Consider the following 13,559-nt stretch of genomic DNA (forward strand, 5'->3'; position numbering starts at 1 on the left):
GATGGCAGAAAAGAGAAGTTTGCTCTTCAACGGCCGTGAGTCATCGTCGCGCGGTCACTTCCAGCGGCTTCATTCATCCTCGATACCGGACGAAAAAACGCGTGATCGTTCGTGATTCCAGATACGAACTAGCTGAGAGGAGACGTTGAGAAGAGAGAGAGAGAGGGAGAGAAATCATAAGGAAAACGGGGAAGGATCAAAAAGGACCAGTGTATATAGTATCTATACATATATATGTAGTAAAAAGGTGAAGGAAAGGAAGAAAGAGATTCGGCGAGCAGAGTTAAAAGAATATAAAAAAAAGACAGAGAATAAAAGGCAAACAAGTAGGAGGGAGGATGTGTTTGATATTCTTGATGGAGGTTCATTGGTGAACACACGTGAAACGATACGCAACGTAGCGTGGTGGCATGGAGGAGCCGCAGAAATTGTTTCGCCTCCCTGGTACCATCGAGGAGGAGGAGGAAAAGGACACGGAAGTTCAAGACCACCTGCCGCTCCCGGAAAACCCCAACACAGTCGATTCACCCTTACTTGGACAGAAGAACCCGGGAACGTTGTCCAGTCTGCCCAGAAACGTCACCCTCGTCAGGGTTAGCACCCAGAGCAGCAGTATCGGTGGCGTCGGTCGCCAGGATTCTACCAGGTGAGTTTCTCTTTTCCTTTTCCACACTTTTCTCTACACCTTCGTTCGTGGGAACGACTACATCTGTGGCAAATTTGGAGACACAAAAATACACAGAATGCACATTATAAATAAACCGAAAATAGAGTATTCGTTGTAATATCGAGCTTCATATCGGGCATACAAAACCGCAGTCTATTCGTAAGAGTTGCACTTGGTGATTTGACAAATTATCAGAGCCGCCGTAGTTTGTGTAGAAATGAAATTGCGATATCAAGGTTTCTACGCTGAATAATTTTTAGTTAACGTACACAGCTGTTTATAAAAATTATGTAGGTTTGTACCACGTCGAATCTCCAATGCTTGCAATTTTTAAAAGGCAGAACTTTTTGATAGACTTGATAGCTCTCCTCTCGAGACGTTCTCAGCTATATTGCCAAAAGTAATTTCGTTTTCATTGGGGGCTCGTATAAAACCGGAAACCTCCACTTTGCATGTGAGAGAGTGAAGATATATCGGTGACTGTAGCAAGGCAGACATAATCGCGCGACAATTACCAAACAAAACAGCGGCGGTTCGAGAATCACGTGGCCGGTTCCCAAGGTAGTGTATCTCGGAAGGATCATTCTCAGCGGTATTAACACGGTTACCTTCTGTTTGAGGAAGCCATTCACTATGTTTTCTGGCGCCAGATGCTGTGTACACGATTTTAAATAACCGGCTAAAAATACGAAAAAAGAAGAAAAATCGATCACCTCGAATTCACCTGTTCCAGCCGTTTCTTCGACGTAACATTTGAACAAGTGTGGAACAGGTGGCACACTCGAATACGAAATTACGGGTAAATCAGAATTTCAATCTTTTACAAATTAACAAAAATAATTCCTCTTAAATCTTCCTCAGATTTTAAACGAAAAACGAGTAAATTTCTCTATGCAAATTGCACGCTTAAACGCAAAATTACGGATAAATCAGAATTTCGATTTTTCGCAAATTAGCAAAAATTCTTCTTCTTAAAACCTGCTCAGATTTTACACTCTGAGTGTGTTTATTAAAAATATCGCTCTCCCTCGATAAAGTGATCCAGCGTCAAGGAGTAATCAACTATTTACGACACGAAATGCGTAATTCCCAAGATAAATTCACTTTGAAACACCATCGAACGAGATAAGAAAACATAAAACCGCTGAAAAATCAACAAAAACAGGATTCTCTGTAATTTGTCCGCGACAAGAAGAGCAGACGCGTAATTTTTCTTTGATCGTCGATCGACAGGCTTCAACTCCTTTTAACGATCTGTCGTAACAGTTGGTTACAAAGGGAACGCTATGTCCTTCTCCTCGGTATTTTCATATTTCCACCGCGATGTTTGCCAGCTCGCCTATCATCAGACAGGTACAATTTATCGAGCACACCTCCATTAAACGTGAACGCGATATATTTCCCCGAGGCATCGCCGCGTCTGACTAACGAGGTCTGTATCCACTGTGTTTACCCTTCCGCCTCTAATTCACCTATCGCGTAGCCACCGTCGCCATTTGTCAAAGGCTGGAAACAACGAGTTACACATGCGACAATTACAAAATTCGCAAACACGTCGGCTGACCTTCTTCGCTAATTTAACTATTCCTTTCGTCTCGATTCGTGGCAAATTCTTTCGCAAAAAATGGCATGGACAACCAGTAACCTATATGTATCTCTGATCGTTATAATTCTATATAAAAACACGATTGAAAATTGTGAAAAGTTCGTTGGAATCTGGTATTTCATTCGATTCCCCGGATTCTCTCGCAATTTTTCTCAAGCAGATCTGCGCCAAGCGGCATTTTTCTCTTTAATTAAGATTCTAAGGGACTGTCGTAATTTATTTCTACTCGAGCTCGATATTTCTTTACTGTTGAAGCTTGTGAAACTGATTTCTCTATTGGTATCTTAATAAATAATAATTTATCACGATTCTATTCGATCGGTGAACGTGTGCAATAGATTGCACCTCGATTAATTTATAGATGATGAGAAATGCTAAGTGGAAGGCTAATTCACCTTCTGGAACGCGAAAGGTCACCGGTGGCGAATTAATCTGTCATCGCGGCCAGAGTTAATCGCGGAAACTCGCTACGATTTCTCGCTGTGTATCAGATTTCCTGTTTCCTGGACGAAATCTGATCCAACCGGTGGATCATCGCGATTTTCCTAACAGGCTCTTCCGTTCGAATCGTGCAACTTCCAACGATTTATCGGACCAACAGCAAGCTTTCAAAGTTCAGTTTTGTGTGTACACTGAGGAAAATTGAAACGTTGTTGCATCGAAGATATTTTTAATACCGATTATTTATTGTAGGTAATACGACGCTTGTTAAGAAAGGTATTTTAGTAATACACGACTCGATTAATCCCAGCTAGACGATAATAAACAGGTGTAGAGTGGACGGTATTATCTGAGAACACGTATTGAACTGACACCAACTAATAATCCAATTATTAGCTTCTCGCCTAATCTGGTGTATTTATCTGTGCGGATTAAACGTGCAACAGATACGGCGGACGAGCCTGTCGCGACGTATTACTGTCACGGAGCTCTAACTCAATAGCTAAGCGAGAAATAATTCGGCGAATATACTCGAAAATTGAAATTATCGCGATTTCAGAGGGTTCTACGTGGTGCGAAAAAAGTAACGGGTAGAATTTACAGGAATTCGTTTAGAAATTTGCGAAATACTTCTTATTCTTCAATTTTCAAATTTAACCCTATAAAACTCTGCTTTTTCCACGAATAAAAATAATTAGTAACCACCTCCTTAAAAAATGATTTCTATATTAAAATAGTTACAGTGATTTTTGAAGTTGAAAAATTCTCAAATATCGATTCAGAAATTTCCAAAAAATCTTTAAATTTCATTCAGAGATGAAACACTGAATAAAAATAATTAACAACCACCTCCTTAAAAAATTATTTCTGTATGAAAACAAGCAGAGAATGATTTTGTCAGGTAGAAAAATTCTGAAAAATCCATTCCGAAATTTGGAAAACGAATTTTGTGCGATAGAAAGAATAAGCGACGAAAAGTGAAATCTTCGTGCAACCGAAGCTCACGTCTCGTCCGATCTCGTTAGTTTAATTAAAAGCTCGTTATCGAAGCCGACGTCGTCGTAGCTGAACTTGCTGGCAACGAGAGTCCGAGCCACAGTGTGCTTGCGCCCAATGATATTACCGCGCCGCTCTTAATCCGCGGGGAAAACGCTTGGAAAGTGAGTTGCGTGTTCCGGAAGTGAAGATCGGGATGTCGACACGGGGTAGATTGTGCGTCTCGTCCGGAAGGAGAACGAGACATCACGTTTCTCGATCGAAAACGAGCAGACAACGCGTGAAACGAGACAGCTGGTTGGTTTTGTTCAAAGAGGTAGAACACGTGTTATTCTTTTCCTCTAAAGTGATGATTAAAAGTGAATTTCACCATCTTGTGGAATTACTTCGTAATTCAGCTTAATTTCCTATTTAATTTCCGTATTTCAACTTAATTTCTTGTGTAATTTCCATGCTTCAACTTAATTTCCCATTTAATTTCCGTACGTCAACTTAATTTCCACACTTCAACTTAATTGCCCATTTAATTTCCACGCTTCAACTTAATTTCCCATTTAATTTCCGTACTTCAACTTAATTTCCATACTTCAACTTAATTTCCACACTTCAATTTAATTGCCCATTTAATTTCCATACTTAAACTTAATTTCCATATTTAAACTTACTTTCCAATTTAATTTCCACACTTCACCTTAATTGCCCATTTAATTTCCACGCTTCAACTTAATTTCCCATTTAATTTCCGTACTTCAACTTAATTTCCACACTTCAACTTAATTGCCCATTTAATTTCCATGCTTAAACTTAATTTCCATATTTAAACTTACTTTCCAATTTAATTCCCACACTTCAACTTAATTTCCCACCTAATTTCCACACTTCAACCTATTTCCCATCTAATTTCCACACTTCAACTTAATTTCCCATCTAATTTCCACACCCACAAAAATCTTGAAATGAATAAATTCGTGTCAACTGAACAGAAAATTGTCTTTCCATTGTAACATCAGAAGTATCGTTAATTGGTAACCGAGGCTCTCTTGTACTACGTCGTAATCAATTAGTAGAGTACGTACAAGAAGGTGTGACTATGGGAGAAAACAGGAACGATTTCCTTGTGACACGTGAAACCTGTTTCAAGACTCGATTTGCATGCAGTTAGTCGCAACTATGATGTTACATGCGCTTAATGATTATTTTCATGAATATTTCCATCGAATTCGTTTGCCTGGGTGCATCATGGATAAATTTGAACGGAACGTCGAGTGATTTATCAGGACTCGAAGAACAGTAGGAGAATATTTTTCCATTGTTTCACGTTGAAATTCAGCATGGCTGTGTGCAAACACACGTGAGACCGTGGTTTCGAGTTGTCGTTCTGTAGAATTAGTACAGCTCTCAATTGACGCCTACAAACGATACGACCTCTTCCACTATGGGATAGCGCCATTATAATGCGCACGGAATAAATTACTAACAGCTAATACGATTCAGCGTTACCGGTGTTGATCGAGCCCTTCCGGCTTCAATTTCTTTCTCTGCCCCCTGGACAATGTTTTCGAGGAAACGTCAACTCGTTCATAAATGGTTTAAACAGCGAATTGCCCGAAGAGAGACGGAAGAAAATTGAGAAATTTATCAGCAACGAGAAGAACGACATTACGAACACTTTTGTCCCGATCTCTTTTTACAAACCGAGCCTATTTTAATACATCTTTGTGAACATATACATGTGTGTATCAAGGCACACGATAAATCAGCTGGAGAGACGAGAGTTTTTAAAGAGATAAGCGAATCAGATTTCAAGATAAATCTGAGCCGAGTATAATACCTCGGAAAACAGAAGAGCACGAATATATGTATATGCAGGAAATTAAGTCTCAGATAAGGTATATAAATCAGTACCATAATTGGGATATGCACTGCAATCTGCAATTTTTATATTTTTGTAATAATATCGAGAGGTAGCTCGTTAACCTTTGCGATTGATTTTAATTAAAAACTTCAAACTATCGAGCTCGTAAAAAGAATCTTCAACGACTTCTGGCCTTTCCGTCTAAAACAACAAACTTCTATCTCTATCGAACGCTCGTTGCATGTTTAACCCCTTTGTTTTATGATTTACTTTTATGACTTTATTGTTGTGTTAATATTTGATATGCATACAACACATCTTTACTTCAAAAGTAAATGGAACACGGATCATTTCTATGCCAACATTTCAATTCCTAGAAGTAACCAAAAAATATTTTCTTCACCGATACCGGTTATCGGTAACCAAAAAAAAAATGTTCACGATCCCTATACATAGGTTATCATTCCCAAAAAATATTTCCGTGATCGATATTCGGTATCGGTAAGAAAAATATTTGCGTCAACGATAATGGTTATCGATGGAAAACAAAAAAAAATTTTAATCATTCGAGAAAATGTAATAATTGTTATACCGTAACTATTTTGTATAACAGTGAAGGTATGTACAATCATACGTAATGCAAAATTTGTTGAAAATCTGACGTTACAAAATATCGAAAGCAGATGTCAGCGAAAGATCGACAACGGTATCGTACATTCCGTGTAGTCGGAGAAAAGAAATCGCGGGTGAGGGATCCGCTTTCGTCATTTGCGTGCGATCAGCGGTTTAGCGAAGGAACGATACCGATAAGGAGATGGCTGCTCGTTGATAAGACATGCCGACGGACTTTCAGTCAGTTAAACGAAGTCAGTGGAACATCGCAAATCTCGCGCTTGAAACAGGCGTCGCGCGATGACACGACTCCTCGTTATCGGTGAACCGAGTGCACCATGCGCTATAAACGAGAAACAGATAATGCTAATTGAAGGAGACATCGTGTGAAAAGTGTATGTGTCTGTCGAGAACGTTGTTTTCCTGGATTTCCACCTTGATAAACGTTCGAGATAGTGTACAACGTTTAAAACCTCTGCGAGTAGTGGAGCAATTAGTGTTCTCGAATTGGTGGCTGAAGAAGTTTCGAAATTCGAATGGGTTACACTTCAGAGTAAACCAAAGAAGTGTGAAGTGTAACTTATTTATAAGACGTCAAAGTTTGAAATGTACGGATACACTTCCGAGTATTGCAAAGAAGCGTGAAGTGTAACTTAATTATAAGACGTAGAAGGTTGAAATGTACGAATACACTTCAGAGTATTACAAAGAAGTATAATTGTCATACACATTTACCAATGCATCTGAGATAAAAGATTGAAATGTATAAATGGAAATGAAATCAACGAGAACTGTCACCGATGACTGATGCAAAAGTAAAACAATCAATGTTCTCGAAGTGGTGGCTGGAGAAGTTTGGAAAGCTCAATACATCTCAAAGGTCTGAAGTGTAATTTATTTTATCGTCAAATACTCTCCAAAATATCTAAGCTAAAAGATCGGAATGTATGAATGAAAATCAAACGAACGAGACGTGTCGCCGATAATTACCGAAAAAGGAGGAAACATCGGACGCTAACGAGGGAAGTATTCCGTGTGACGTAACCAGTCCATTTTCTCGCAAATGAAAAGAGCAAACGTTATTGTTAGTAGCTGATAAGTGGAGACCGCTGGCCAGGTATTGGCTCGTATAAGACGCTGTACATCATTGCGAGTACATCAGTAGATCCTCGAGCCATCAAACTCTGCGCCCAGTCACCCAATGATCGCACATCGGTCGCTTCAACGGCCTCCATGAAGATCACGAATAATCGAATCCATCGGGAAGGAAGCCTCGAGAAACGAGAAAGAATCGACAAGTGCCCCTGAAAATATTCAGATTGAATTCCTCGAGTGAAAATCACGCAGTGAGTTTTACACGGTGGATCTCCGATGAGTGATTGAAAACTGAACAGCGGATCTCGAAGAGCTACAAGTGTCTTAAGAAAAGACGGGAGACAGAAATTGATCGATGAGCTGGTTGATTTTTTACGAGGAAATACACACTATAATAAAGAGCAGAAGTGACTGGCAGTGAGTTTCTTCAGCTGTGTAACGCAGCTGTTGACAGCGAAATAATTCGTGAAGAGAATAAATAGAACACGCAGAGATAAACGTTTTCCCTTCTTTTTTTTTTTTCCTTTTTCGGTCAGAACACGATTATCGGCGGCGTTAAGTGAAAGGCTAACGGGGAACGATAATTAACGACGGGAAGTAATCAGTTTCCCGTCGATTCTTTAACCCGGCGAATTCACATTCTGCTGGCTATTACACCGAAAAATTCCCAGAGATTAGGATTCCAACGTGAAATTCTGAAATGCTGCACCAGGCTGCATAGAAATTCGTATCGATAACTAACTACTCCTATCTACGATCACGTGGAAAACTTGAGGATGGAGAGATAGAACAGCTAGATATTTGCTCGACAAGTGAAATAATCCTTTGACCGCTGATCGTTCCGTTGGCGATAAGAGACAAGAAACTTGCACCTGCATCATTCTAACGTGATTAACGAGACTATGTGTAACGCAGTGCGAAACAACGAGTCAAATATGAGAACAGCGTGCAATTCTCTGTGAAAACGAGTAAGAAAGATCCACGACAAAGAAAAATTTCCCCCGGAACCTAAAAAAAAGCGAAGAAACAGCAAAAAAAAAACAGAAAAAAGAGAGAAAAATGAATGGAAACGTTTCGAAAAGTCCCAGTTTGGACGTGAAGTCATCCTCGCCGGACAGAGGAGAGAAGCAGAATTTGCTAGCAACGTTGACGAAAACCACACCTGTTATAGTAAAAGTCGCCAGGGGCCCGAACCCATCGTTCCGAAGCAGGTAAACGATATTTCACCGATAATTAGCCGTCGTCGCAATTTTCTACGCAGTTGCATTCGCGTGTAATAAATAGTATCAGGATCGTTAAACGCTCCGGGAGGAATTAATAACACGTCAACGATGTTTTCTTTTTGTAGCGGCGCTCGTTATTTACGAGCAGCACACGTTAATTCGATGAGCGATTATATTTCAGCCGCGCACCCCTGCGCGTTCGCTTCAATTGTCCGGCTAAACGCAATAGCGAGGGAACAATTAGGAAAATGAAGGATGAACTCGTTCGTGTCTTCTCGCAAACGGAAAGATACTCTTCCTACGGTGTTAATTTGCAAGAAACACAGTGCTTTTTTGCCGGGGTCTGTGAAGAAAGAGAAGCCAGTATTTGCCCAGTCAGATTTATTTCTTTCTTTCTTTTCCTTTTTTTGGAGATGTGACAAATTTTGTTTTTCGGGAAAAGTACCATTTTTGCGAATGACACTAGAAAATTGTGTTTATATATTTTATGGAAAATTCTGAATATCTATTCCTCTCATACAGAAGGGAATTAGCAAAAGTTTTTCGAATGAAAGTTGTTTGATACGAAAAGAGCCATGATTTTTCATTCGTGGAGTCTCTCAAGTGATGTGAAATTTATTATTTCCTCGTAACACTCTATATTTCAGTACACAATTTTATTTCTCATAAATTCCAAGAAGACACGTTTACCTAAAAACGAACAGTTCTAAAAAGTCTAGCATCAAGTAGTTCCCAGACAAAAATCTCAGAACCTTGAAGATCCATTAGAAACTGGAAAAATTTGGATGTACCTCTTATCTCATTTCCCCATTATTCTCACTACTAGAATGCTAGAAAATGTTAGAAAAATTAACTTGAACGAACGATCCTTATCATCGAATCCCGATAACGCTGGAACTTAGATCGAACGGTATCTCGACGAATCGATCGAGGTCGTGCAATATCTGTTTGAACAAAAATCACTCTCCTCACTTTGCAATTATCGAACAAACCGTAAAATCTAAGATCGTAACAAAAATGATCGATTTTCCATCCTCGAACCGCTACGATAAGAAGATCCTTCGCGAAGAGTTCACCGAGTGTCGACGACTCGTCGATTGATTTACGCGTGGCAATAAATAAATTGGTAGATAACAGTTGCTCAGTTATCGTACGGAGTCAAAATGGCGACTTCCTTTCGTACGTACGAAAGGGCGGTGAGCATCGAAGGTCTCAGACGGTTCGTAGAACTGTCCGCGACGATATTCGACGGTGAACGCTCGACGTTTTCGCGATCGGTGAACGGGTGGAAATGGTCGATTTCGTGGCTGGATTCGCGTGGATCGAGCGCAGTTCGTTCGAGTTTATCGCTGCTCGATTAAGAGGTCCGTCGGATACGCTCTTCAACGTGTTTCGAGGAGGCGAATACAAGTGGCAGAAGCAAGTGGCAACAATGTTCGTTGATAAAATGGTCGGGAGGGTCCCCTCTGTATAGTCAGAATCATTTTCACCAGTGAAAACGTCGTTTCTAGCGAACGAGAACGAGATCTGCGAATTCTTTCGCAATTCTCATAGTTTTAAGAGCGGAGTTTCGTAAGGTTTCGTGGTTTTCGAGGGGAATTGGGTCGAGTTCGAGACTGAATGTGCGCAAATTGGAGAACATACGGGACGTTCGATTTTATCATGGAAAGGACCAAGAACGATGACGTACAATGCGAAGAGATTTGTCGTGAGTATCGTTCAAGTGATTGAAAAATTGGAATATCGCAGAGAAAAACCGCAGCTCTGTAAAACGTAACTAAAATCAAAATTCTGAAAAAAGACAGAAATTCGCGAACGAATCTGTAATATTTGCAGACAAGAAGAAACATCAGTGCACAGTGAATCTAATAATTTCCCGGAAGAATTAAATATAAAATTTCTCTGTGAGATAAATCTATCGGTTCCGTGGAAACGTTCTACTAAAACGCCCTCGTTAACTATCAAGTTCGACAAGTTTCTCATCGAGAGATCCATAAACGACATCTCGCGATTTGTATTACAGCGATGAACAACGATAAAAAAATTTTCCACACTTCGTTGGAACTCACGTACACGCAGATGTTCGCCTTCTTAACGTAATAAAAATGCGCGTCTGCGAGTGCGTCGGCAGGCAACCGTGCAAAATGCGTCGCAATGAAAAATCGTTGTTTGTAAATCGTTCATCTGTCACGCGCGCATCTTAACTAGAATTTTCATAACGAGTCTGATCCGCGTCGAATAAGGAACGCTGTGACCGATCGAACCGTAGAAAAAAAAAAAACAATTCGTAATTATTGTATTTGCTATTCAAATCCCGATCCGTCGGTGGTGGGTTGAGGTACATTTTTCTGGCGCGTTGCACGAAACTCGAGGCCTTGGCGATAATTTCCAGCATCTCTGATTGACGTCCAAAGAAATAATTTATTCCCTGTATTGTCACTCGAGTAAAAGAAAAAAGGAAACAGTGTCTTATACATACGCGTGCGGAATTCGGTTCCATGATTTATCGTTGTTACGTTCGTGGAAGTGAACGTCATTGTTAAATAATCGTGGTAGGAAGCGTAATCGGCGTCGTTTTGCGGAAGCTCGAAATTGATAGTAGTTAAGTCTGTCTATTAAATAGAGAATCGTTTTGTCGCGGAAAGTGATTTTGGAAAATTGCTAGCTAGATTCAACGTTTTACAATATTACGGATATTTGCAGTTGGATTAAAAACGTCGAAGGGTTGAAACGTTTGTGGTTTTCAAAGATATATCTCGCGAAAAGTAAGCTATTAACAAGTATAGTAGAATGTTGGTCACGATGCAAACGATGAAATTTGTTAATCAAAAAGGTGTTCGTCTTCGTAAAGACGCGAATCTAGAGTACCGTGACGGTGATCAATTTAACAAATGGCCACTGTCACGAACCTTTAACGCGTCGAGTATACCACTGACTTGATGCACACCGTACAACTAATACACTCCTTCAAAATCTATCTTCTATCGAGGCTAATTAGAAATTTGAAAAATGATTCCTGAAAATTAAAAAGAATTCTCAAACTTAATTTTTCTCGACACCGATAAAAATTGCAAGATAAACCACTCGAAATTTTGTGAAACTTTTTAAGATTTCCAAAAATCCCCTATCTTTCTCGACACCGATAAAAATTGAAAAATAAACCACTTCAAATTCTGTGAAGCTTTTTAACATTTCCAAAAATCCTCCATCTTTCTGGATAAAAATTGAAAAAAATACCACTCGAAAAACTCTGTAAATCTAAGCCTCTCGAATTACCGTAGATGAAATTGATCAAAAGATGTAATAAATTTGCAGGAGCCGGTACAGAGCGGGGCCAACGCGGAAGCTTCGTCGTCGCGCCGTGTTGAAGAACGGCGACTGCAACGTTCTCCAATCACGAATCTCCCGTCGCTCGCTGCGTTTCCTCCAGGATATCTTCACCACCCTGGTGGACACGCAATGGCGCTGGACGTTGCTCTGCTTCAGCCTAAGTTTCGCACTCTCCTGGCTTGGTTTCGCTGTGATCTGGTGGTTGATCGCGTTCACCCACGGTGACTTCGAGGAACGTCACTTGCCGCCGTTTCAAATCGAGAGCAACTGGACGCCCTGTATCTACAACATCTTCTCCTTCACCAGTTGCATCCTCTTCAGTATCGAGACACAGCACACGATCGGCTACGGCAGCCGTTCCACCACGGAAGAATGCCCTGAAGCGATATTCGTGATGTGCGTGCAGAGCATCGCTGGCGTGATGATACAGGCGTTCATGGTTGGCATAGTGTTCGCAAAGATGAGCAGACCGAAGCAGAGAACTCAGACACTGTTGTTCTCGAGGAACGCGGTGATTTGTCAAAGAGACGGCGAGCTTTGCCTGATGTTTCGCGTCGGTGACATGAGGAAGAGCCACATAATCGGCGCTGCTGTTCGAGCGCAATTAATCAGGTCAAGAACCACCAAAGAGGGCGAAGTGTTGTCGCAGAATCAACAAGAGTTGGCCGTAGGTACCGATGGACAGAATGGAAATCTCTTCTTCATCTGGCCGACAACTATCGTTCACAAAATCAACGCCGAATCTCCGTTCTACAATATGTCCGCCGAGGAGATGTTAACGGAGAGATTCGAGGTTGTGGCCATTTTGGAAGGTACCATCGAGTCTACAGGACAGACGACTCAAGCTAGATCTAGCTACTTGCCACAGGAGATTCTCTGGGGGCATAGATTCGAGCCAATGGTGATGTACTCGAAGGAGAGACAAGGTTACGAGGTGGATTACTCGCTGTTCAATAGCACCACGCAAGTGGACACTCCGTTGTGCTCGGGCAAAGAGCTTGCTGAATTTTACAAGGTGCAGGAGGAACTTCGTCATGGAAACGGTGAGTGTTCCTGGGTGGTTCGAGCTGTGAATGCGTACTTGGCATTGTATAGAGTATAGTTTAGAGATAGACGATAGGAAGATCGAGTTAAGCTGGATCCAGGGGTGGATTACAGTATCGTGAATCTCTTCTGACGACGAATAGAGTGAAATCTAGTTTCGACTACCTCGTTTATCCACGAAACATTGATTCTCCTAGTGAACCTACTTTAATTACTAATTAACGCTAATTTCGTTCAACCGTTTTAACGAGTCGAAGAATCTCTAAATTGGAAATGTTCTCGTAAACGAAATCACACCTTGTACAATCCTAAATTCAGATATTACCATGTAACGTATGTACATAGATCGAAATGTGTCTCGTACAACCGTAACCCTATTTCAATCCCAAATTAGGTTCCCAAATCGAACACCGATAATATCTCCGATATTAAACACACATTGCTTCGTGAACGGAATACCGAATGGTCCAGCTAATACCAAATCGATTCCAACTATTCACCCCTGCGTTCACAATAGCTGCACACTCGACTGGCATGTCCGGTGCAATTAAAAATGTCCGCGACTCACGGGCGGATCGGGCAATAACACGTTACAAAACAACCACTAACGAGGCGACAAGGCCGAAGCACGTGCGCTAATTGGGATGCACACGCGAATCAAACTAATCGATACGAAAGCACCCGCTTGCC

General features: G+C 40.9%; 1 protein-coding gene across 2 annotated transcripts in view; it reads left to right on the forward strand.

Annotated features, from left to right (window-relative positions):
- The first annotated feature begins 389 nt into the window (after window positions 1-389).
- Window positions 390-13,559, forward strand: part of LOC108578896 — a 15,475-nt gene continuing 2,305 nt past the window's right edge. Inside the window, exons 1-2 of one of the 2 annotated variants that reach the window (XM_017942307.1) lie at window positions 390-646; window positions 11,811-12,868. In XM_017942307.1, coding sequence (XP_017797796.1) covers window positions 411-646; window positions 11,811-12,868 — 1,294 coding nt within the window. In that variant the 5' untranslated portion in view covers window positions 390-410. Of the gene's footprint in view, window positions 647-6,784; window positions 8,484-11,810; window positions 12,869-13,559 lie in introns of those variants that run through there. The other variant, XM_017942308.1, reaches the window with a different exon arrangement.

Source organism: Habropoda laboriosa, unplaced genomic scaffold (assembly GCF_001263275.1).
Source record: "Habropoda laboriosa isolate 0110345459 unplaced genomic scaffold, ASM126327v1 scaffold62, whole genome shotgun sequence".
Classification (NCBI taxonomy): Eukaryota; Metazoa; Arthropoda; class Insecta; order Hymenoptera; family Apidae; genus Habropoda; species Habropoda laboriosa.